General features: G+C 38.6%; 1 protein-coding gene across 1 annotated transcript in view; it reads right to left on the bottom strand.

Moving 5' to 3' along the window:
* Positions 1-26,936, bottom strand: part of LOC113157683 (phospholipid-transporting ATPase ABCA1-like) — a 135,803-nt gene extending 108,867 nt beyond the window's left edge. The window contains 11 exon segments of the mRNA XM_026353281.1: positions 1,010-1,126; positions 1,786-1,925; positions 9,439-9,631; positions 10,497-10,583; positions 13,352-13,549; positions 14,275-14,402; positions 16,379-16,506; positions 16,636-16,777; positions 16,978-17,071; positions 22,129-22,258; positions 26,759-26,936. Of these exon segments, the coding sequence (XP_026209066.1) occupies positions 1,010-1,126; positions 1,786-1,925; positions 9,439-9,631; positions 10,497-10,583; positions 13,352-13,549; positions 14,275-14,402; positions 16,379-16,506; positions 16,636-16,777; positions 16,978-17,071; positions 22,129-22,194 (1,293 nt within the window). The 5' untranslated portion in view covers positions 22,195-22,258; positions 26,759-26,936.
* Between the last annotated feature and the right edge of the window lie 277 nt (positions 26,937-27,213).

The raw sequence follows: 27,213 nt of genomic DNA, 5'->3' as shown, positions 1-27,213 counted from the left end.
CCCTGGCTATATGGAGCTCCCAATGTCTGCTTCCCTCCAGCTGCCTATAAGCTCATTTGGAGTGACACTGGAGTAATGTCAGTGTCAAGGAAATACAGCGAGAGGCAAAGAGAGAGAGAGGGAAGGGGAGAGGGAGGCAGAGAGATAGAGAGAGAAGTGATGCAGAAGGTGTCCTCTACTTCTATAGATAATCCTTTCTGCCACCATCCTGCACTTATCCATAATTACTTCCCACTCCAGGTTTCCATATCTAACAGGAGGTGCAACAAATTACAGACAAATATACACCTGTTATATATGTAGGGCTAATCTCTGTCATGTTTTTTTATAGATTTTCGCAGAAAATAACAGGAGTTTTAAAAGAAACAATTTAATTTAACTGAGTTCTGTTCAAAGTGAAAAGTGTTTTACAGCTGACCCAGCTTAGAAAAAAAAGGTGCAAATGAGTTGACAATCAAGTGTCAGTAGATTTATGGGATTCAAAATAAAAAAAGGTTAGATTAAATTAAACAAAGACATATTTTTTGAGCTCAGTTAGTGGTCTCTTGGCTTTAGTGGCATTTTTAGCATGAAGATGTAAGAGTGCTATCCCACTCAATCTAATTCCAGACACGACAGTGAATAAGTATATTTAATAAAATGTTGGAGTATTGTTTTGTATTTGCACTATACAAATAAGCATAAAATAGCAACATATAATATTTCCACTTTTTGACTATATATCCATCTGTTATCCAAACTTCTTATGCTGTTAAGGGAGGTGGACGTGTTGAAGGTGGCCGAACTGTCTGGCTGAGAAGTGGGGTGCACCCCAGAGGACAAACACCAATGGCCTGGATTCAAACCAGGGACCTTCTACCTGTAGCTGTGAAGTGGCAGCACTAACCACTCTTTTACTGTTGTGTCTTAAAGTACACAGCTACAGCCAAAAATACTCCAATACTTAAATAAAATAAAAAATGTGATTCCAGTTATTTTGTGATTATTGCAACGTGGTGTCCAATCTTACCCGTATTGTATTCACTTGAGAACCATTTTGAAAGAAATCCCAGACACGTGGCCCAAGTTCATCCCACAAATCAGCAATCTCCTTTAACTTGGCCAAGGCATTGAATGTGCTATTTGCCTGAAACAAAATTAAAAAAAACAACAATTAACAATGAAATCATTTCACCTTTCTCTGGAGGGAAAGCATACCTACTGAGGCTTCTCTGCACTCCGAGCAAACCCAGACATGAAAGTGTTCCACATCTGCACATTTCAGCTAATCCCTTGAGGAAATCAACACACTGTAACACTGCCACCCCCCACGGTGACAAATGTAAATGGGGTTATTTACCTCTGAACGCTGACTTGTAAACAATCTGACTATGTCTGGTGTAAAGAGGGCCTCCTGTGCCAACACCGGGCCACTTGCTGTGATTTTTCTCAGGCTCATTATGTATTCTCAATGCAAAAATCCTCGCTGGCTGCCTGTTGTTTGTTTTGCTTAAGCAGTTATCAAAATGATGCTAATGTCTGGCAGAAATGTGATGTCATGAAAATACAGATCTCCTGACTATCTGTTATATTATTTTCCCTTTTCTTCCCCAGGTGGTATCGTTGCATTGCATTGAGTGTTTCATTCCCACACAGGAGGCGTCTTTATATACTGAATATTCAAATGTGTAAACCAAACAAGGTTTCAACAAAAATGTAATTTACAGTGATATGAGCAAGATATTGAACTACTCATGTAAAGTCAGGGTCCCTATAAATATGCTGCAGTTTCCAATCTGGCCTTACTTCTTTCACCATGAGACGAGCAGCAGGTGTATCAGGTGTGTAGAGGACTTTCCCCAGCAATAACGGCTTGAAGGTGCTCCAAATGTTGCGGAGACCAGGTGTGCCCTCTAGGGTGTCAATGAGAGTCTGACAGAAAGAATCTACAGAGGAAGAGAGGAGAGGGGAGAAGACAGGGAAAGTCAAGACACGACCATAATGATAACTCTACATTTTCTGACGGCTGTGTGTATACTTTAAATGCTGTACACACACGGGGGACATCAGATATTCACGTTAACTGACAATATCACATATGTCCACAAAAATACTGTAGATTATTTTGCTATCAATTTATTCATAATCGCTCACCCAAAAGAGTTGACAGCAGCTATTCAAAAGTGGCCTTTGGAAAGTATTAGTTTTATAAGAGTCATGTGAGAGCACAGATGTATAATGATTTCACAACATGTTAATTTTCTTTTTCAGTCACTTCTCAAAATACATCCTTTGTTAATGTTTATTGCTTGTTATAGCATGTTGGAACTTTGACAGGAAAAGTTCTTCCAAAAAAGTTTAATTAGTTTTTGTTCAGATGGAATTTCCTAATAATAGTTTTTTTTTTAGAGACATTAAAGGTCTAACAAATAAAAATTAATGAATAAAATACAGTGTTGAGAGAAAATCTACTTAACCACAGAACATCAGAAAAGTTTGACAATGGGTCTTTGTAGCTTGAGTGAGTGTCACAAATTTCGGGATGACATCATCAGAAGCTCGACCAGCCAGGATGCAATAGGAGCCAAGTCTAACACTAGGAAAGACTCTTGGATAGCTGGGCAGATGTTATCTAGGGTTCGGTGGTCCCTTAATGAGCCTACTGAGCTGTAGTCATCCACCCAATGAGATAAGGGAGGAGCTGTAGCATCAAGCCTGTAAAACCTGGCCAGCACCCTGAATGGAAACTCCTCTGTAAAAGGGCTCAGAGGTGGTTTACGTTGTTTAGATGTGTGGAGCTGGCATCTCCTAAAGCAGACCACTTAAAGGTCAGCGTCAGTAACAATCTGAGGAAGGCAGAATTAACTTTATAAGTTTAGAATTAAGCTAACGAAGGCCTTTTTCTTTTACTTTGTTATTGATAGGAGAGCTTACTCTCCAGTTCAAATTGTTATACACACCATTGCTTTTGCTTCCACAGATGGTAGCAAGATTTTTTATCAAATGATAAACTTTCACAAAGTAGATATTACGTGACTTACTGGTACTTTACCACACATCAGCGACCAGATGGCTGGCATGTAGTTTTTTTTTTATGGTATTATTGCTTTGAAAAACACATAGTCAGAGGAAAAAGAACACAAGAGTCCAGACCCGTGTACATGAGGAAATGCTTCTGTGGAGCAGAGGAAAAAAAGTCAATATGCCCAGCAGCGGTACAATCATTACTAATTTAACTTATCTGCCAACGTGAATATTGGTTGGTAGAGCGCTTAATAGGTTACACGAGGACCTGCACTGCAAGGAACAGAAGCTGGATTAGGTTGACAGCTTGTGTTGGACTGTACCTGCCTTTTTCTGTCTAAAAATATGTGATTCCTATAGTTTGGTACTATTAATGGATTATTAATTCAGTGTGTTGTCTTTTTAATCTGTTAGTAAAGACTTTTGTTTCCAGTCCTGTTTTTTTCCTGTTATTTTTCCTCTGTCAAGATCGCAACAAGGCCTCTATCCTCCTCTCCTTCTCATCTCACCAGGGCAGCCATTTCCACCATCAGGGAGATTTTAGTGATCATTTTCAGTGCAATTAAATGTTAGCCTTCCTGCCTGCTGGCCATCTTTCCCAGGTGCTCTGGGAGGTCTGTGTGCGGCGAGCTAATGGCCACCCTTTAGTATGAGTCTGGCCAGCTGTTCCCTCTAAGGACTGGACAGATGCCACTTTCGGTAATCATAACACCTGAAAGACAGAAAATGTGTGTAACACAGACAGGAGCTCTCCGCTCAGACTCTTGGCTGTCACTCTGAAATAAAACAGGTCCAATTTGTAAGATGACAAGTAAGAAAAAAAAAGAATTGTAATTATTGAAAACATTTTGTATAATGCACATCATGATCGGAGTAATGGATTTCTGACGGAGTACGAGTTCAAAAGTGATGGATCACATTAATTAAAGCAGTGGATCCCAGTCTGGAGGTCTGCACCCAGGATGGGAGGGGCAGGATAAATCTGAGAGGCTTTTAAGGTGGAGTCACAAGTAGACAATTCTTCATCTTGAGGGTTCACATACTAAAAAAAGTTGTAAACCGACTGCTGTAAAAAAATATATAAAGATCCCCACATATCGATGTTTTCCGTATTAGAAAATGTTGCAGCCATTGTAAAAGTAATGCATCACTCTGTCTATCACACAGGATACTTTGGGAACATATATATCTATATGCCTACATCCTAATTATTTTCACAAATCTATTGAAAATGCAGTAACATTTTGTCTATTATGGATTAGTATTTATCTCAGTCCCTTTATGTTTCTTTGTATAGAGCATGAATGCTCATTTCAGATACACGCTGTGACTATGAAAGGAACTACAATAAAAGACAGCAATGACTAACTCCAACCAAAAACTGACAAGAAATACAGAATGTATTCAAGCATAAAGCATGAATCTACTCACTGGCCACTTTATTATGTACACCTGTACAATGCAATCCAAATGCAGCAGCTCCACCATGAATTCTACTTTTACAACATTATAAATTCTCCGTTTTTGCTGAAACTGTCAGAAAGGCGATAAATCTACGACGTGTTTATTACTGAGGTCATAGAGGGTGTTGGAGTGGTACTGCAGTGCATTATGTTGGAAGGTGTTTTTAATATTCAGGCCTCCTCATTTGTGTAAATAGGTGGGTTGTGCAGATATACCTGGCTCGTGGTAACAAATACGCAGTACTCTAATATTAGATTCCTCTGTCTGGCAGAAAAGATGAATCTGTTTTTGGTATTTTGTGTGCTAAAGGGAGCATCAGATTACAGAGGTTACACATTTTCCAAAGCTGTAATCTGTAGTTCTTTTTGACAACAGATCTTTATTCTTTATTCCCTTTTTTTTTATTATTACAAAACGGCAGAATGAAGGAACAAGAGAATCTGTTCTTTACACCAGATTTAGCAACAGTCAAATAATTGCTTAGAGCCTAAAGTCTGCCCCTCAACTTACCTGGCAAATTTAATCAATTTGAGCAGCACCCTGGAGACTGACTCAGATCAGTGCTACAGTGAGACAGTGCAGACGGTGCTACACACACACACACGCGATCACGCGTACACTGTCTTGCATGTTCGACTACATGTGCACAAAGAGAATAAAAATATATTACTCTCATTACAGGCGTTTCATGCCACGCACAATAAGAGACAGAGCCAGATGTACACACTCAGTCACAAACACCAGACATAGCGAATATGACATGGCAGTTTAAAGCGAACCACCCCATACATAGTCGAGCAGCGCTCGTGTCTTACAAGCAGTGCAAATCAAGTGCTGTCGTGCAGCAATCAAACAGAAATGCTATTGAAGTCACTTCATCATGAGAGACAGAAAGAGAGAGGCCCCTCTGACATTCAGTAGTCTGAGATGAGCCTCTCTCACATCAACTAACATAGACATGTAGTATGGCTGTACCAGCTCCAGTATATATATTAAAGGGATGTGCTTAGAACTAGACATAAAGGTACCAATTACCCATTATTCAGAGGGACACCCATGGGTGAATACTGACTATAGTATTATGAGTCTCAAGATTAGGAAATGTTGGGAAGTTTATTCTGACAGATCAACACAGCACTGATTAATAGAAGGTGTTTGCTGTCAGTAACTAACAAGTGATCATTGTGCTGCATCTACAGATATAAATAACTTTAAAATTCAAAAGAGGTCAGGTGATTTGACCAGCTAAACAGAAAAAAGGGTCAAACTTGTTCACATGCACAACCCACAATGGACCAGAAACTAAATATAATGTTTAACAACAATAATAAAAAGGTTACTAAGAGACTGAAATGCATGTGCAAAATGTGGTTGAAATGCATACATGTTAGTAAATGACATTGCAGAGTCACGTACCACTGTACCACTGTTTACTGTCATGTAAAGCAGCTTTTATCCATATATAATGACTCAGAAGTTTCCCTTTGCTGTCAACAGTTAATTGGGAAGGGAATATTACTGAGCCGTTAGGAAAACATCAGTGCTGGCCTTTATTGTTGCTATTTTGCTATTCCTTTGAGTGTACTTTTACACTTACAAAGGAGTTGTAATTGGCCATTATGCAGACATATTGCAAATTCCAGATTCATTTAACTATGCATAGACCAACACAATGAAATGCCATGGCAAATCCAAATCAGCCATTAGCATGCTAACAGAGATGTTAGTGCTTATTTTGTATGGGTGATACAATGTTTTTGCTAATTTGTGCTGGCACTAGCATGCAATTCCACTTTACAGTGCAACTTTATTCCCAGGGAGGGGGTTTCTTATTAAAATCTAATTTTGTGAACTTTTCTCCAAAGAACGGGCTTTTAATGAAACAGGAAGGCAGAGTCTCTAATGAGCACAAAGCTGCAAGAAGTTGCACTGAAGATCTAATTCTCAGGGGTTTTATGAAACAAACATGAAGTAATTTTCAAGGCTGCACCACCATCTATAATTGTTTACTTACTTTTCTTTACCTTGTCCTTCCATATATTAAAATGTAAGGACAACATAATTACGTGTTTTAACCTTTATTTCCTTATTCATTAATTTTCACTGAGAGGCTGCCTCTCGTTTGTAGAAGTACCCTGATTACAGTCATACTATTACACACTTTTACACCTTGCAATCAGCTGGGATTGAACCAACAACCTTTCATTTCAAGAAAATACAACACACTCAAAAACTTTATTCAAACCATAACTTGTTAATAAATAAAGTAATATTTCAACAACATATCTGAAAATTGGGACAGGATACTTTTTCTTTGGGAATTATTTATGCACTTAAACATAACACCATGTGAAAATGAAACCATCCTTTAAATGACTAAAAATAGAATCAGGTGCATTTAAACAGGTGCAAATGATAAAAACACTGTTAGTCTTAGAGGATTCGACCATACATCACGATCAGACACATGGTCAGGTCAGGTCTTGTTTTAAACTTTCAGGTGTGTGATTATCCAAACCCAGTAGTTTTTATTTTTTCCACCTACACATAGAAAGATTTTTAGACCACTGTCAGTCTGTTTTGAAGAGGTCATCTTAACAAGTTCAGTGCACACACTAACTACATAACTAACTAAAACCACAGAAGAACCACACGGTCCACAGACCTGTTTTAACAGCAGAAAGAAATCCACACAAGGATAAAAGCAAGACATAACAAAACAGGGGGAAAGATGCTCATCCAATTTAGAGACTTCAGTTCCAAAACCACATTACTAATAGAGATCTGGTCAAAACGTTTTGGCATCGGCCTACAAAGCTCTCTGCTAGCTCAAAATGTTGCTTTGTGATTTAATTTGCTAGGAGGTCCCAGTGCAGTGTGTGAATCGCTTGTTTGCGTCTTGCCACAGGCATGTCTTGCCACAATTACTTCTAAATACATGTCACATGTGGCACAAGCCTGACCTAAATGATAGCTCAGAGGGATTCACCACACAGCACTTTCTAATCTATTCTGGAACAAGAAACTCACTTTAACCATTTGTAAAGTGCAGTTCTACCTTAATACCAGAGTACTGCCTCAGGCCCCTACCAACTGGCCTGAGGCCACATAAGCTGCTTGTGGCATTTCATGGACATTGATTTTTTAATTTTAATTGGTTAAATGGTACATTACAGAGTGACACTCGGGCAAAATGACCTCTCATTTTGAGTGAAAAAGTGATTCGATGGGCCATGACATAGATAAATTAGGACAAACTTTTTCTGTGAGTACAAATTGTTTTATTTTGATATCAAGTCCTCAACCACAACAACTCCACTTATTAAAACCAACATCAATGCAGTAATGCCAAGAGGGAGGGCGATTCATATCAGTAATTGATTCATCCACAAATGCTTGTTCTATCTTTGGTTTCCCTTTTGTAAATCAAATCCTTAAAGCCATAAGACTCTTTCATCTGCAATACAATCAAACTGAATGCAGGATATGAGGTCCAGATTTTCAGAGCACAGTAAACCACAGTTTATTCCAGTGTGAATATCTGAAATAAATCTTTCATAAGTAGCATCAGTCTGCTAGAAAAGCAAGCGTCTGTGGTCGGCTAATTTTCACCATGTTGTCATGTTGATGCACTGCATATAATCAGGAGAACAAAAGACAATGACCTCCTAGGAACGATAAAACAGGAGACCGCACTGAGAACCAGAGTTTAAAGTGTGTCAGTCAAAACTGATTATATTGATACTGACACTGACTGAGATATTATCTTTCTCAAAGCTTAAACATGGCTGCTCATTTAAACCACTAGAAGGCAAACTGAACCGCGTTCAGTGAAATGAATGTAGCAACTGTGGAGAATCTGAGTACAAATGCTCACAATATGGTCGTTATAGCTTCCTTTCTAAATAGTATAAAATACCACTTTAGAACTCAGAGAAGTGTTTCAGTGACACCATCTGTCCTCTGTGGGAAGTTTGGGTCGCCATATGCTCACATTTACGACGTCATATATTTGCGCCTCGTGACTCTGCACCACCCAGACAACGACATCAGTTTCCAGTCGGGCTAAGTTGCTCTGGACTTTGCTGTCCATTAGGAAAACATCATTATGTAAGAGTGGGGAGTGCACAGCTTTTAAGTGGAAAGGCAAAAGCTGATTTGATTGGCTGCGACTTGGCGAAGCCAGCCCCTAACAAAGCTGCTGATCATGTATTTGGAATCAAACCTGGTTTCCAACTCTGGCTCAGGTGCCAACTGTGCCACACTTACCTGTTCCTGGAAATGCACAAGCTTAACTTCCTCTGCACTGTGTGCTCTTGACTGCGCTCCATGAAAATCATGAATCATTCCCTTTTTTCTCCCACGACTGCATCTATTTTCTGACAACTATGTGTGCATTCACCAGTTACAGATTACTTCATCTACTACAATTACTTATATATATATATATATATATATATATATATATATATATATATATATATATATATATATATATATATATATATATATATATATATATATATATATAAACAACAGTAAAAGCAACCCCTAACTTATGAATATTACTACAGAGATGTGTAGATCGATCAATTTGCCTTATTAAGGTAGTACTAAATAAAGTTATCAAACACCATTGATTCAGTTTTATAAGGAGAAAAACATGATTTGATTAATTGTGCATAAACTCATCCTAGGCCACACCCACTACTCAAGACTAATTTACTCTCCTTTCCTGTTTTTTCTTAATTCAGCACAGTTGCTGACATGCAGTATGATGCCTCTGGCATCAAGTTTACAAATGCCATGGGATGTTAGCATTATCATTAAACACCACTGATTCTTAAAGGAAATAACTGACCTCTTCTGTTTCCGAGAAACCGTTTCCAAATCTGAGATGTAGATACATGAATGAGATACAAGTACTCTGCGACAGCTTTGCTTTAAAAAGAACTTTGCTGTAACACTTACCAGAACCGTTGCCCATAATGAAGATTGACTTGTTGTTAACCACCTGTCCAGGTGAGCGTAAGCTCAGGGTCATTTTGGTGGAATTGATGTCAGGTTGCCTTCCACACAGCAGCATATTGATGCTGCCAATCATGTCTTGCTGGAAATTCAATGAGCTGGCGGCCTTAAAGACAGAGCTCTGCAGCCTGGCCATCTGGATAAGAACAAGTAAAAGTAAGGAATTTTGAAAAAAAACTTGTTAGCTATGCACTGAACACATAAAATGGGTTTAAAATAAAATGAATATTTGATGAAAGTTAAATTAATGTCAGCCTTTTATTTTCTCGTATTAACATATAAACTACATAAACACAGCTCCTTTTGTATCAGATAACCCAAATTTAATCGGAGAGAAAGTATGTACTGTATGCTTAATTGGGTAAAAAACTGATGATTTGCTGGACCAATCCCAAACTTTCAGCTTCTTCCCTCTGATAAAGTCCTAAGTTTAGGTGCATTTCTCTGTCCACTGGCGTTCAAAAATGTTTCTGTCCAGGTCTGAATTCATTCTGCTGCGACCATCACAAATTATATTGTCAATAGAAATTTGGGAACCTATTCCTGAGGCGGCCATGCGAGTCCAAGGACACTACCTCACAGATGAACTTGTATGGTTTTGATAGTGAGCAGATCCTTTCTGCAGCTCAGTCTCATCTGTGCATAGACTTCTATTCGAAATCTTCAAATTCCAGTCTGGCCTTTCAATCCTTAATGCTGACGAGTGGTTTGCTTCTTATGGTATGGCTCCTGTATTGTTGCTCATAAGTTTTCACAGCTCAGTTCATTAGCTTCTGCAAGGTTGACCTGTTCTGTGCATGTCGCTCATGTTTTTCCTTTCTGTTTCAAGCTGTGTAGGGCCACGGGTAACAATAAACAGTCGGCTGTCTGTTTCAATACCTTTGCTGACTTAAAAATGGGGTACAAAATACAAAAGGTTTTATGTTTTATGATGTTTTAACTATCTAAGTGTTAATACCATCTAATAAAGGATCAATATTTGAAGCACAGTGTCCACCAACCTCCTGAATCACTGGTAAAGCATCTTGAGTTGTTTTCCCCATCAGTTTCACTCGGTCTGCTGCGTTCAGATCCAAAGTTGAAGGCAGCTAAAGAGGGGTATGAGCACCTAGTTTAAATAACAATCGATATCACATGCAACAAAGAAGTAATAAAACAATAAAATGATGCTTGCTGTGACATTTTCTATTTTTCAAATGTTTTTTGTTTTGTTTTGTTTTGTTTTTTAACTACATATATGTCAAAATGACAAAAATAAAATATGTATTTTATGTACGGCCAGTTGCTCCAGTTACAGCTTTCATATCAATTTATGATAAGATTTTATTAGATCACTGGTGATAAAAATACCAATCTCATATCAGCAGTTCCATTCAAGATACTACATAATGGAAATTTACACACTAATTTCTGTATATTGACCTGTAAATTGCATCCTAACATCATCAACGCTGACGGTTGATAATAAGGTGACAAGTGTGGCATTCTTAAGGTCCAATTAGAAGAACTAAATGGCATGCCCTTTCAAACACTGTCATTTTAATAAATCAAGTGTCAAATATAGGCTGCATTAGAAGTGCTTGTGTTGTTTTTTCAGCATTTACAATTACAAAGCTTAGAAATGTATGCAAGACAAAAGTCAGGAAAAGCCTAGGAGTGGGAAGATAACAAGGCTTAGAGAGGTATAAAGAGGAGTGAGATAGAGCAGAGTGGGAAAATAAACCTCTTTTCAAAAAAAAAAAGTCAATTCAAGCATAGTTCGGGCAATAGCATAGCAGATCAATGGAAGGAGAGATTTCCGTATTGTCACATTAAAGGCAAATAAAGTGAGCCCTGGCGCAAAACAGGTTTTCTCACACTCATTTGTTAAACTCAATTTCCACTGTGCTTTGTTGTCGAAGGCTCCAACGGTTGGTTTCTTTTCACTGCCGGGTAAGCTGATTAGAAAGCTAATGCTATGAGATGTACTAACCATACATATTTTGAATGATACAAAACAAACTGTTGTACTAATAAACAGAAAAAAAAGATACACTGTCAAAAACAGACAAATAAAAAGACAGATGTTGACATTTGAGTGACTCTGTCCAGTGCCACATACTTTTAAATGGGGTTGTTTACCATCTTCCATGTCTGTTGTGTTCTGAAATTATTTCCAGAAACCCAAACACAAAGCTGTGAAACCGATGTCTAAATCACCATCTGCCACTCACTACCTCAGTGATAAACCCCTGACTTCTTCCCTTGTCCTTTTCTTTATGTTGTTGTTGTTATCGCAATCATTCAGCAACGTCAGGCTTTAAGTATGAAGGCTTGATGTTCTTTTCCATCCATTTGCTTGAGGCACTGAAGAGCTTTTCCACCATATCTTGTCTGGGCTTTCTGTTTTTTTTTTTTTTTTTCTGCCTCTGAAAACGCCTGTGGGCTTAAATTGTTCAAATGCTCTCTCCTACGAACTTCCTTCCTTATCATTTATTTATTGGATTTGCTGTCCCATATATTTTCTCTGAAAGATAAACCCAAAGAAAAGTGCAAGCTTTCATCATCCCAAAGGAAGCTGGGAGATTTAAAAAAATTCAAGAAAACATTGGTTCTAATAAATAATTCCCACCTGATTGCATGCACTCTAGTTAAAAAGACACAGAGGTACAGCTGACAGTGACAATTTTGAAAGCTTACACCCTCTGGGAAAGAAAATGATTTCTCACTCAAAATATGAGAACTAAAACTACAGTGAGATAATGGTGCAGTAATAACATTTTTAAAAAGTGTAAGGGTGTTGCTCTTGAAGTGAAAACATTAGCAACTTTCAACTTTAAAAGATATTTCTTCATCTCACTAAGTCACAGAGCCAGACAAGCATTAAACATTTAATGTTTAAATTGGTTGCTCAATTGGCTGGCACAGAAAATCATTGTCTTTTCATTCAATTTTCTGCAAGCCATGCGAGAATTATAGTTAGCACAGCCAATGTGCTTGGAATACTTCTCTCGAGATCATTTCATCTTACAGTATATAAATGATAGAACCACCAAGCTGAAAATTAGCTTGTTTACTTTGTTTTATTAACCTACAACTTGGGATGATATCCATCATAACTTCTACATGCCACCTGCCAGAAATAGGAGGCCTCAACGGGTCAATTTGACATATAAAAAGCACCTACAGACTGCCCTTAGTTTAGATATAGATGTGTTTGTAGCCATAATAAAAAAAAAATAGTTCTGTCACAAAGACTGTATAGTCGTGCATATATCAATCTGTGTTTTAACTATGTATTTACTAGGCAAATGTAATAAGTAAAATTCATTCTAGCAAATGAATGTATAGTATTTTGGATTTTCCCAGTGTAGCAGCTCCATTAGTCACTCTTACATTGTAAAACTGTCTAATTGCAATTACACTGGTGAAATATCTGCGTGGACAAGGACATAAAAAGAGTCGGTAATTTGCACTTCAGTGCAATGGGCCACAAGTGTGGTGGTGACCTTTATTATCAGCCACTGACTGGTCACGTGTTACTTCACTACAGTGTACAACGCTCCATAACTCAGCATACTAATCTGAATCACATGTCAAAGTCCTGAGGTTACAGGACTACTTGTTGCTCTACGTTTTAACATCTGTCAGTGGAGCTGCCACAAATCAAAATGCCGTCTGACTTTAAGATATCTGAGATATAAATATGCGTACAAATGTCCCTAACAGGTCAGTAAAGGTAAACACAGTTCCCAAATGCTCCCCAGCTTCTGACAAGATTAGACCATTTGTATCCAACCACACAAAAACCTTTCAAGTTTCATTAGACACGTTGTGACATTTGTTCATAGTGATGGAAACAGCAAGAAAAGCTCACCTCAGAAAGCACTTTTCTCATATCCAAGTTTTGCAGGAATACTTGCTGGGTGTTAATCAGCTGCTGTGGAGTGAGGGAGCAGCTGACATTTTGAAAAGCCTTCTTTTCAGCCTGGCTGCTAAATTGGACATACCCATCCAGACCTGTCCCCTCGCACAGGATCCTCCTCAGGTTATCTGGCCTTGGGATGCCCATCAACTAATAAATAAAAAAAAATAAACACCAACTTTGGTAGAATTTTGTATCTGACTTTGTTTTATTTATTCATGCGTCGTGTCCTTTGGAATGTTGCACAAGCAGATGGTGTGGATAAATCACATTTCAAGATCACATATAAAATATCACTTTTAATTTAGCCTTATGTTTTCATACAAAAAACGCACACAACAACACACTCACACACATACATACATGCAGGTACAAGGGCATATGAATTATACCAGAGTATATATTAATACCAAGCAAGACAGGATTAATGGGCAGAAGACAGAGAATGAGTTCTTAGTAGTAACTGGGAAGTTTTACTTTCTAGACACATAGGAGAGTTTGTGCCACTGAAACAATCACAGTGCCTCATACACAGTAACAATCCTTGAATCAGTACATGCTCTGTTTAAACCTCCTCCATCCTTGTGAGTGTCAGTGAAACATAATTACCCTCTTGCAGCTTATTGTATATTACTTGATACATACCAGTGTATCAACTGGGGAAAAGACACTCATCAGTCTCATTACTGCTTCAAGTTCAGTTCATTCTAAATAAGCTAATGTAGGCATCTTCAGATTACTTCTTGTCAAAGCAAATACTAGAGTTTGGACATTTTATTCACAAATTATATTATTTTAGTTCAAAGCAGGTTACTTACTGGATACTACATTCAATGGTTTTCACCATGGTAGGAGGGTTGTGAAATGATACTCACTGGATTGATGTAAACCTTAGCATTCATTAGGCTTTGGATGATGGTTGGTGGCACTGCCAAATTCTCTTTCAGATGCGTGGAGAAGCTTTCATTGTCTTGCAGAATACTCCTAAGGATCACTGGTTGAGCTTAAGCATAAAGACAGAGCGGCATTACTTTTGCAGCACTGCAACTGATACAGCAAACACATTTAAGCAGAGGTGTACTCAACACTGAAGTGATAAGGTGTGTTGTGTGATGCTCAGAACAGACCAGGAAATTTTATTTGCTTGTTTTTATTGTCATAGTTTGATCACAAATCTTTCCCACTCGCCATCTGCACTGCAGATATTTTGCAGCCAACCCTGCAGCCTTTTGTGTCTGCCACAACTGTTTGTCTATCCTCCTACATTTGGTTTCCACATGACTGCAGACAAATCTGGGTGCATGCAAAAACATGTGAGTCTAACGGGAACCTATACTGTACCAATAGTGGAAGAGAGCCTGTCGTGTAACTAACCGGACAGGAGCCTTTCTGCTGCAAGGGAAGGTTGCTTAACCAAAACCTAAAGGATTTATTCTGTTGTAGAAAAAACACAGTTAAAGCTAAAGGCTCTGCTCGAAGCTATTGCAGCGCAGCTGTTGAATACAATGTTATCATAACTCACAATGGTCCCGTCTATCAACACCTAAAATGAAAAGAAATCCCAGAATGTTTCATGTGTACGAAGTACAGAACAAATGGAACATCAGAAATGCACAAGTCATGCTAGAATGATGTTTTGGTTTTGTTCTATGTGTTGCTTCGAGTGGTATTGCAGACTGATGAATATGAGATAAAATGATGCCTTCTAGATGACGGTTTTAATTAAATCCTTCACTGGTGCAAGTAGGAGCTGAACACTTGAGTTGCATGAGTGTGTGAAAGAAGACAATTTGTTGCTTAACATGTCCCAGATTGTTAACCAGCCATTTTCTCCTGATTAGCTGCAGGATTTCTAAGAGTCAGCTTCGAACCCAACTGTTTATTGTAACACAGGGCCCTCACAAAGCTCGACATAGCAGGGATCTCCGTTCAGCATATTCACAGACTCATACTGTATTCCTTCAACATATCATTATCTCAACAACATGCGTTACTGAGACGATGAAGAGGTTACGTCATTTAATTAGATTACCCTTTTCACCAGTGCAATGCATGAAAGTCAGTCAATTACGATGCGGAAGAGAAGTGACTCATACTGTCTAATCTAAGGTTCAATAAAGATAAACGTTTGGCAACAATCATTCAATATTGTCTTGAATTAATTATTCTGTTTGATACTCTGCCTAAGCTCAATACAACTCCTGATTTGTACTAAACACATATTATTATGCCACTCATGTCTGCAGGGGAATCATGACACACGAACAAGGTTAGATAATTGGGAAGTAGAACATGCTCTGGGCTCTTCTTGAACACTATTGCCTTTCTGATTGAAGTGACCACCTGAGTCTTTTAATCAAGCCTTGGCAAAAACAAAAAAGGACAACACAATCACCTCTGCCATCCCAGTCTTTTGATAGTACTTCTATCTCTATACTTGTTAATGACCTTTTGTGCTCTCACCTCAGACAGTGAAACCCATTAATTATGTCCTGGCTTAGATCTTTGATGGATTTAATCTTGTATATTACAAGCCAGCGACCCCAAAATGCAAATGGCCCACAACCCGTTGGTTGAACAGCAGGCTGCCCCCCTTTGCGTTTTTGCAAATTAGGTGGCGTATGAAAATCTGAATATCATCAGGCTAAATGAGCCTAATGCAAAGCAGCAACTTATCAAGACAAATGATCTGTCAGTCTGCATTGCAAATTGCATCATAAATAATCACACAACATTGTTTTTGAGGGATAAAGGGGAATAACAAATCCTCCGACTTGTCATCCACATGAAGGGGATATTTTCCTTGATGGAGACTACTTAACAAAGACATTGCAGAGTGATTGTTGCTGAAGCTGAGTATTCACTATGGCAATTTTTACTCTTTTATATCTTTACCAATTTACACAGTAGTGTGTGAAAGTAACACTAAAAGACCCTTTCATAAAAAAAAAAAAAAAAACTATTATCAAATTACCTTACCATTTTGAAAGTTAGACTGTGACAGGGCTAAAGTCCATTGATTGAGGTCATCTGCTAGTAACTGCGCCTTGCTGAGAATAGATCTGTTCACGAGGAGGTTTTGCAGCTCTATCAGCATCCCAGCGATTCTGACAATTCGGCAAAATGAAAATAATAAATGTTATGCCCTAAATGTGATGTTGAATCATAAAAAAAACTTTTTTTTTTTTTCATCTTAACTTCTGTATTTAAGATCAGAAAAGTGAACAAGTACATACATGGAGTTGTTGAAATTGTTGACCTGTCCTGGTGTCTCCCCTGGCATTGGATAGTTCATGCAGGGATTGTTGATGTTACACATCATACCTTGAAGCCATGGCAGCACACCAGCTGATGGCATAGCTTTATTTGGGTAGTGACCTAAAGGAACAGAGATACTGAACACTTACTTGTCTACTCAGCTGCACAGCTAAATCTTTTGGAAAATTATATGTAGTGATGTCACGGGGTGTACTGGATATATCAATGTTTTCAAGAGCGATAGGAGTTGTTGTGAAAAAACACATTAAACCTAGATGTCCTGCAGGTGTGACTGACATTACAACCGAGTTTCTACTTACATTGGTCTTGGAAAATTGGTTTATTGGTAGTCCGCACCCACACCAGTATGAAAAAGAGAAACAGAGGCCATAGCACTTCAACGACCAGTCGCACCTGCACAAGTGGAAAAAGTGGTTGTATTTTCATACTCTGTTTGTGAAACACATCTGCGGAGCATTATTAAGATTGACATTATTGACATTATTTGCATTGTTTTCTCATTAGTTAAAGATGTGACAACACCATCAGCAAAGATCTTATGGGCCTGAGAAAACGTGTGGTCAGTTTTTTGTTAGGAAACACAAACCAGCCGTACTTTCAAACAAATTAGTACAACTGTCATGCCTTAACAAATTTAGTTGATCATTTAAATAATTATTCAAAATACTTACAGCTTGAAAATGATAACATTTGAGGTGCTGAATGCTCAATGACTTAAATGGCCTCATGTACTGTGGGTCTGTGTGTTTACAATGTGGCTGCACATGACATAGTTCATATGTTTCTCTGTTAGCCTTGTTCTTCCTCTGACCACTTACAGGATCGAAACAGCAATCTCTTCTTGTGACTCCCTGAGCAGAAGCTATCAAACACTCCTTGTCATCTCCTTGCCACACTCAATCCTCTCCTGGATGAAGAGTACCAACCACTTCCTTGCTTTAATACAACCACCTCAACACCGGCTAGCAAGTGCACCCTATGTGACATCCCAGGCTTTTATTTCAACCACAGGAAGCAGGACAGAGAAACCTAAAAAGCAAATGGGTAGCCTCAAGGTTTTACTTGCTCACCAGCTAGTTTCTCATGTTGTTCCCTCTTACTTGGCCTTGAGGTATATTCTAGTACAAAGATTAGTATGTTGTTACTGTGGAAATATCAAAGCAATTCAGGTTCTTTATGCAAAAAAGTCAAAGTAACATGCATCCTTGAAAGCTGAAGGCCATTTTATAAAGGCAATTCAGCTCGGTGGTGAAGTGTTTTAAACAGGAAGTAATATCCAGCTCATCTTTATCTCAGTCTTCATCCCACACCCTCTGCCATCTAGGCTTTTATATCCCCCTTGGCACACCATCTTTCAACAACCTCTCCCGCTGGCCTTGTACTCACCCACTGCGCCCTCCCTGCTAACCTTGGCTGACCTGGTCTGCCTGCATACTCAGCCCTCTCAACATCTCTGGTGGAGTGACCTGCTTATAGGAATCAGCTGGAAAGCTCCATCAACAAATCCGTGTTCAGACATCATATCTGATGACTCACATTAGCACTGATAATAAGACAAGATCTATACTACAGGCACTGTCTTCATAATTTAACTGGAGGGCAGACGGAGGTGGGAAAAATACAATATATATTTGCTTGTGATGCCACATCCCCATGGAAACCCTTTGAAATAAAGAATGGTTTCTACAGTAGAACAAGTATGAAAAAAGGGAATGAACACTTATTTAGTTCAGATGGGTCACATCTCTTTAGTTGTACAATTGTATCAATCAAATACAAATGAAAATAATACACATATTTCAAAGAAACGAGACAGAATTCAAATTCTGTCCTTTGATTTCCTTCAGGCTGTCTGTCAGTGATGACAGAAAAGGCACGGAGAAGAAACACAGATCACTGGGACTTTCTCAATGTCTGGCTCCCCAGGCATTTGCCATTGGACACCAGCTTCTTTGTGAATAGATAATCTCCTCCTATGAAATTATGTGAAATACTGGACCATAAAATCAGTTTCATGCCTGTTATAAAATCTTAAAATGCTTGGTGAGGCATTCATATAATTGGTCATTAACCTCCACAAGCCCTCCAGAAGCACCATTGTCCTTGCTAACTCCCACTGGTTTTGTCTAATAACAATATTTCATGTTGACATTGGCCAAATATCCCATGTTTCATGCACAAAACCACCACTGTCCCCTCACATATTCTAGGGGAAACACAGACCCATATTTCTTCCTGATACAAAAGGATACCATCCTGTTCTAGACAGCTGGTTGATAAGATTAAAAAGGAGAATATTTCCCAGATACAAAGTTGTAAATTTCGAATGACTTTGCCTTGAGTTATTCAAAAAAGTATGAACTTTGATGAAAGCTGATATTTTTGTGTGAAGATGTCTTTTGTTCTTCTCTGGCATCAGGCACGCTGCTGTGCTTGAACTCCTAACAAAACAAGTGGGTGGATGTGACTCCTATCATCACTGCAAGGGTTTAAATCAAAGAACACAATGTGGCTCTTTGTAACAGCTATATCTGTCTCAAAATGACTCATAGGGCTAACTAGATTCCTTGACAACTTGTTCTGACCCCTGAAATACAGTTCAGACACATGGTGTAACTGTTATATTCCTGTAGCATGTGACCTCTTTGCCAGTGTAGGTGACATCAGAGGTAATAATATCCACAATATATCATTGGCTGATCATGTGTAGGCTAGTTTATGTGATGAGAACAAGGAAGTAATGACTGGGGTTAAGGCAACTGACTGGAAGCGAGCAATGAGACTAAAGGTTCAACAGGAGACCAATAATGATGTGTAAATATAAAATGTTGAATTGTTAACATCAAGAACATTTTTTTAAATCAACATAGTTTAGAGCAAAAATGTGTACTTTTTATTTTATTGTGGTATTAGTGATGGGACCCTCATCATCGAATTCACACCTTGTTCGTGATAGTGCAATACAGAACAGAACCAGAGACGCCACATACTAGAAAGTGTAGGCACATGTTTTAAGATTCCCAATATCAATGTATAGCCCCTTGTAAATGGCAATAAAACTATACTTATCTTACCTTATATAACACACTGATTATGTGATTCAAGGCTAAATTTTGAAAAATAAAAACTGAACCAGGTTTCGATACACACACAGTGAACTTTTGCTGTTTAATGTGCCCATTAAAAATCTCATAACCTTAAATTCAGCACACATGTACAGTTCCTGGCTGGCAACTGGCCCACTGGTTAGAGGAAACCTTCTTCTTCCCCATCTTTCCAAAATGCACATATAATCAGATGACTAAAATATTTACACAGATAAAACATGACAATTATTATTACTATTATAACTTAAACCTTACAGTGTAAAGTGCCTTGAGATGACTTCTGTTGTTATATGGCACTATACAAATAAGATTGAATTGAATTTAATTGAATTCAGAAAGACCCTTTAATCAGTACTTTCAGTACTTTGTTAGAGTGCCTGTGGCAGCTATTATAGCCACACGACTTTAAGGGTATGATGAGACAAGCTTTGTACACCTGGATTAGGGGATTTTCTGCCATTCTTCTTTGCAAATCCTCTCAAGCTCAGTCAGGTTGGATGGGGACCATTGGTGGAGAGCCATTTTCAGGACTCCCCTGAAACTTTCAATAGGGATCAAGACAGGGCTCTGGCTGGGCCACTCACAGAGTTGTCCCTAAGCTACTCCCATGTTGTCTTGGCTTGTCAGCTTTCCTTTAACCCAGTCCCTGTTGCTGAAAAACACCCCCACAGCACGATGCTGCCACCACCATGCTTCACTGTTAGGATGTTATTCAATTCACTTGTATTTATATAGTGCCAAATCACAACAGAAGCCATCTTACAGTGTAAAGTTTAGTGTATACAGAGATATATAGAATCAGTGCCTGGTTTTCTCAAGACATAACATTCAGAATTGAGGCCAGGCAGTTCAACCTTGGTTTCATCAGACTAGAGAAACTATTTCCTCACAGTATGAGTGTCCTTCAGATGCTCTTTAGCAAACTCCAAATCGGGCTTTCATTTCACTGAGAAGAAGCTTCTGTCTAGTCACTCTGCCAAGTAAGCCCAGATCGGTGGAGGGCTGACAGTGATGGTTTTCCTCCTGGAACTGTGACCCATTTCAACACAGGATCACCAGTCACATTGACAATTGGGTATTTGGTCACCTCTCTTACTAAAGCCCTTCTCCCCGATTGCTCAAGGGACCAGCTCTTGGAGGAGTCCTGGCTGTGCCAAGCATCTTCCATTTGAGAAATATGGAGGCCAGTGTGCTCTTGGGAACCTTGAGTGCAGCAGATATTTTTTTTATAGCCTTCCCCAGATCCATGCTTTGCAATAAGCTTGTCTCTGAGCTCTGCAGGCAGTTTCCTTGACCTTATGGTTTCTGGTTTCTGATACAGAACACATTATCAGCTGTGGGGCCTTCTATAGTAGCGTCTGCCTTTCCAATCATGTCCAGACAATTTAATTAACCACAGCTGGACTCCAATCAAGGTGAGGAAACAATGATCAAGAGCAATGGGAGGCCAATGTGAAATTTCAGTTTTTCTTTCTATGTACTGAAGAAACTAAATAAAATAATAGTTTGAACGACACTAAAGCTAAATGGTTTGAATTGTTTTTTTTATTGGACTTGTTCAGAGATTTTGACATTATTAAGCACTTATAGTACATCAACCATGATTTGAAGTCAAATCACTAAAAGCAGTTGAACTGTCTGTTGTAGCTGAAGCACTGAAAGGGTTTGATGCGTCTTTTTAAGTGTGAGCACTCTTGAAATGTAATCCCTATAGGCAGTTGAACAAACATGTGAAGCAAAAGCACTGGAATCAGTTAAACTGTCAAAAAGTTGAAATATTGAAAGCTTTCAATGCTTCAGCTAAAGTTAAAGTGCCAGAGAAAGTGTATTACAGTGTCAGTTGATAGGTACGTGAAGACTAAAAAGTAAAGTAAAAAGTATTTTGGTCAACTGCAATGATAGTAAATCTTTGGATAACATTGCTGACAGTAAGTTTGCAAGAAAGCTAGAAAGAGTATTTGCCCTTCAAACAAAGCATTTAACGTTCGTCACTCCCTATCCACTTCCATTAGGCCAAAGGCTGGCTTTGTTAGATCTAAAATACAGGCAATGTGACATAACATGCACAAGAGATAGATCTCCAAAAATTGAAGGTGACACTTTGAATTGGTCAGCATTAGGGTAAGATTGTTCTTGTTCTCTAGTGGGAGAGTTAAAGGTAGCTTACTTCTGTAGGAGACAATTTTCTTGGTAAATCCCTCTTATTACCTTTCCCTCCCATGAATAACTTAGTTGCCCTTGATAACACAACCCTGAGACCAGATCCTCATTTTCCCCCCACTGCTGACCGATTTTAGCAGCTATACGTTGATTTGCGAAAGGAGCAGGTGAGCACAAGTGTACCTTTTGTCTCTTCCGGAGAGTGAAGTTCTTCCACAGGAGGAGAGTGAACTGCGTCCAGAGACCCATTATGGCTTATCCTGGCAATATCCTGCCAAAGCGTTGCTATGGCAGCCAGCCCACTTAATAAACCCTAGAGGGAATAAAAGGCAGAATTTGGTTTTAATACAGAGGAGCAATGCATCTTGGGGGAATGCCACTAATCATTCACTTCCCCAGGCCTTGGGGCTTATGGTGAAGCACCTGTTCTAAGAATTATTATCACCTACACTCAGCAAATCTCAGGACGGGACTGTGTCTCAGCACATGGAGGTTACGTGATTTGGATCTACAGTATAAGGAATCTTTATTAAAGACCATGTTTTATTCAATGAACAGCGTATAAAGTATTAAATTATCATCATAAAGTGGTAAGAGACTATGTAAACTGTGCTCTTTGTCTCATTAACCAGCACTGGGCTACAATTCTCTCTTAATTATTCAGTCTTTTTTGTTGGCCAGAGTCAAATAAAAGAAAATGCAAGGGGAACTGCTCGACTTCTCATGTGGACTAAAGGTTGCTGTAAAATATTTATTGCAAGTTTTACAAGCTGCCATACACTGATTACACAGATAATAAACAAATAGATCTTCCTTGGCATTCTTAGACTGTTATGTGAAGTAAGACCTTTATTAAAATCCTACAACAAAGTCACCTCTCGCTACAGTTCATACATTTGCCTGCTTTAAGGTAAAGCACAGACTTTTTGACTGTTATTTTATTTCGCTGCCAATATCAATTTGTGCGATTGTCAAGCTATTAAATGCATGCCATATTTTTGACATATCCCAAAGATTGCTGTGTACTACATCACCTCCTCCACAGCAGTTTTTTTCTTTCTTTTAGTGTACTGTTCTTTATTTACTTTAGCCTCCAGTCCATGGCTTACTTTGTATATGTTTGGGAGGAGACGATAGATGTGGAACTGTACAAGATACAGCTACATGTAGGCTTAGTATATATGTGTGACCACTCAAGTCCATCAAATGTTTGTATAATTGAGAATATACTGCATTCGCTTGCACTGCTTTTCAACCTTGTCTTCTAAAACATGTAAAGCGCAAGAGAAGGACAGCTCTGTACCACCTCCTCTCTGAAATCACGTCAAGCGTGAAGGGTAAGCAATATCTTTAAGAATATAGTCAGCCCATACGTCAAAAAAGTGTGTGAGTTGTGTTAGAAAAGAGATGCGTCTGTAAGAGATGGTGTGCATATCGGTGTGTGTGGGTGTGTGTGGAAAGGCCCAGCTCAAGGACTCTTTTCCAATTCCACATCTAAAGAAGACATAACAAGCAACAAGAGAGGGTATGATTGTGATTTGCATTGCATCTGCAATGTTACAAAACACAACAAACACAGTTCTCCAGGGAACAAAAAGCACACAGTGTGAGGGAGTGTGTTACACATCATTATTTTTACATAGGAGTATAGAGAATGACTGTAATAAGTTCTATTTGCCACTCTTTATACTTCTTTTAACTTACAGGTGCTGTGGCCACCAGGCACTGGCTTCAGGTTTTTTACAGTATTATTAGTTCCAAAGAAAGCAACAAGAAGCTAGTGATACAAAAACAAAAGCAAAGCAAAGTAGTAAGAGGATGAAAGTGTTGATGCATGATTGCAACAAGTAAACAGAAAGGTTTCATACAGCATGAGAGTAGACAACAGCATTGACTGCCTGCAACATCCGTAACAAAGAGGGTGGCTATAGTCCTTTGAAGGCCCTAATGGTTCCTGTGCTCCTTCATTCAGTCGGTCTTTTTTTCTTTTTTAACTCTATCGTAAGCTCCCCTACAACTTCACTGCATCAGGAATGAATACTGTACACTGGGAGTAGACAAGCTCAAGAAGATGTTTTTGTTGCTTAAATTATAATACATTCTGATGAACCAGCTTGATCGCATTTAATACTGAATAAAAAAGTAGATTGAAAATAAAAACATAACAGATAAAGTCAAATTCTGAATTCATTTAAACATTTACAAAATCATTATTTATCAATATGTGCATTTCTGATTTAAAAAAAATGTCAGCAGAGCAAAAACAGAAATAAGAAAAAAATAAAAAAAAAACTCTACTAAAACGCTGCGTTCTAAAAAACCTTTAGCTACCAGCTTGTTCCTTTAGAAGTTTGCAGGCTCGATTCATGGTGGTTACAATGAATGCTAACAGTGACCTAGTTTCGTGGTAAAAGAAAGTAACAGAACGTCCATAGAAACTTTTCAATTCATAAACAACTCCTCTGTACATTCACATGCTCAGTATGTCCCACAACATACACTCACAACACAGGATTTCAAAGATGCAGCTAAGTGCACATATTCCATTTTGGCATTATGAGCACGACAATCACATAATGCAGTGAGTGTCCAATGCGATAGCTGCATATTCACTTAGCTTTGGCCACTCTTTTCCAATACTGGTGATGTGTTTTGGCATAAATGTATCATCACTGTATTCATCAGATACATCCACACCAACACTGCTTTAATTTTCTACTGATTGCTGCAAATATAACTGCACTGCTAGAGCTTTACTGTTTCCTGTTTTCCTTTTGCATCATTCTTTCAGCTCCATTCTCAATCATGCCTGCAGGAACATGTTTGTCAACACATCTCCAATTCAAATGATATATTTTCCAACTATGCTTTATCTGTTAACCTAGATACAGCAGCCATGCCCTTCAGTCAAACACTACTGCGGGCCACAGGAAACGCAGGTTTTCATTGCACATCGCCAGCCAGTGTTAACTACAAGTTTTCCATTTGCATATTACTTGCACTGCAATACGGCACTTTACTAGCTATCAGCATCTTGTTTTCCTCTCTATCCATGTACCAGCTCTTAGGCTCATAAAGAAAGTTTACTGTACTTACTGCAAATTATATAATGACAGCAGATGCAAGTATTACATCATTCCAGACCTTTGCTATTTTGATTAACCTCCTCATGGGAGAACATATGTTTGCAACAAGAAATTTAATTGCACAACAATGCTTGTAGTGTAAACACATTCAACATTTCATTGAATTGTGCCTCATTTAAACATGTCTTAATCCTGGGGGCACAGCAGGATTATCTGACAGAAAATGTTATTATGTCTAACACCATAATTTCACTTTTTCCTTTTTAAATGGAAAAGTCAAAACTCATCAGTGCCCACATCAACAAATAACACACTGAATGATTTAGGTTATGCACAATGAAGAGACGTAATATTACACCCCTATTTGTTTACTTGCTAGACTGACAAGGGCACAGACCCATAATTGCCTATTTGGGCTGAAAAATTACACCTTGTGTGACAAGACAATGTGACAATATTATGTTGCTGTACTGTGGTGTTAGCAAACTCAACACTAGCTACCCAGGTGTTAGTTCTGATTATAATAAATAAATTACTTAATCTGAGGAATTCAGTCAGGCCTGCATAAATTATTCTTATTAATGTTTTAAAGTGCGAGTGAAAAACCAAATGTGCTGCAATTACGTGCTTATTAAATTTACCAGGACATAAATGAGTACACTAACTAGTCTGGCTGAGGCCAACAGTTGATTGTGTCATCATGTGAGTTTAAGACATAAGTACAAAATATTAAGGGTGTGTACCTGCTATACAGCGTATGCTACATACTGCAGCACGTCAACCCCTATTGTAGTTACATGAGCAGCACAAATTTAAGTAATTAGCAGGCATCGTGAATTTGCATTGATAAACTTTAAAATCAATGCATTGTTACTTCACAAAGTCAACATTTTTGCAGCCATCAATCATTTAATCACTCTAGGCTGTGATGGGGAGTCTGTTAACACTCTGTGATTGATATTAAGTTAGTCATTATAGGTAATTAGCTTTAGAGTAGTAATCTTTTTAAGCTCTGGTAACTGTGTTTCCTGGGGCAAACTGTCAGTCACTTTTAACAGTCAATTACTCTTTCATTAGAAACAAATGAAACTAATAAATAAAGAAATCATAGGATAAATGTTGGTGCTTCGAGAATCATTAAGACATGTCATTCAAGAGGAACTTATTATACACATACAGTATACACTACAGTTATACTCCATATGAAGAGTTGCTTCTTTACTACTCTAGTATAAATCATTAACACAGGAGTATTGTAGCCCAGAATGGACTCAAGTTCAGTCTCTCTGCCCTTGTGACTCAGCAAACAAACCATTAAAATATTGAATTTACATATCTGGTCAACAACTATAATCAAACACACACAGTAATGCCTTTAATTTTCTTTCATTTCGTATAACACGTAGGTATCTACAGAAATCCCTTTCTTCCATCTCAGCTCCTCTATTTCCATTTCAAAAACAGCCAGCCTGGAGGCCGGTTTATTAAATGCTTTCAAATACGATAAGCAGTTCTCAGGGCAGTCTATTTGATCCACTACAGACAAGACAAGTGAAGGGAAACAGAGACAACTGTACAGATACCCAGGCCTGAGCTAGCCTCAGGAGTAGAGAGCAAGCAGCAATAACAAAAACAACAACAACAACAGAAGAAAGACAGCATCACAGAGGGCCTGCCTACAAAACATGTGTCCTGTAAGGGAAAAGAAACTTTCAAAAACAACCTACCTCACAGCTGTTTGGTTTTCACCCATCAGCACATCTTAGGGCTTGTAGATGGATTTGACCAGTTTTAACTGGTAGGGCTTGTGACTCACACAAAAAGGCACGCTTTGACACCCTCTTTCCCTACTCACTGCCTGCCTACCTCTCATGGTCTCTATCCTCTTTTACCCAGAGTCATAAAGTATGCAAATGACCTCTGCTGAGCCTGTCGTAGCGACTGTAGCCACAGTAATACCACAGCCAGGAAGTGCACAGGTGGTGTACATTACACAGCATGTTCCCTTAAGCTTCACCCCGTAGCAGAGCTCATATGTCTGCTTCTTGTAGCCTTGTTTGAGTCACCTGATGAGGCAAAGAGGGTGAACAGGAGCATTGCCCTACATTTCAATGGCCTTGTTTTTGCATTCATGGGCTGTGTAAGTTGGTCTCACGGGGCGCATCACTGTAAACTTTGGAAT

Source organism: Anabas testudineus, chromosome 18 (assembly GCF_900324465.2).
Source record: "Anabas testudineus chromosome 18, fAnaTes1.2, whole genome shotgun sequence".
Taxonomy (NCBI): domain Eukaryota; kingdom Metazoa; phylum Chordata; class Actinopteri; order Anabantiformes; family Anabantidae; genus Anabas; species Anabas testudineus.
This window is presented reverse-complemented; position numbering and strand designations above follow the sequence as displayed.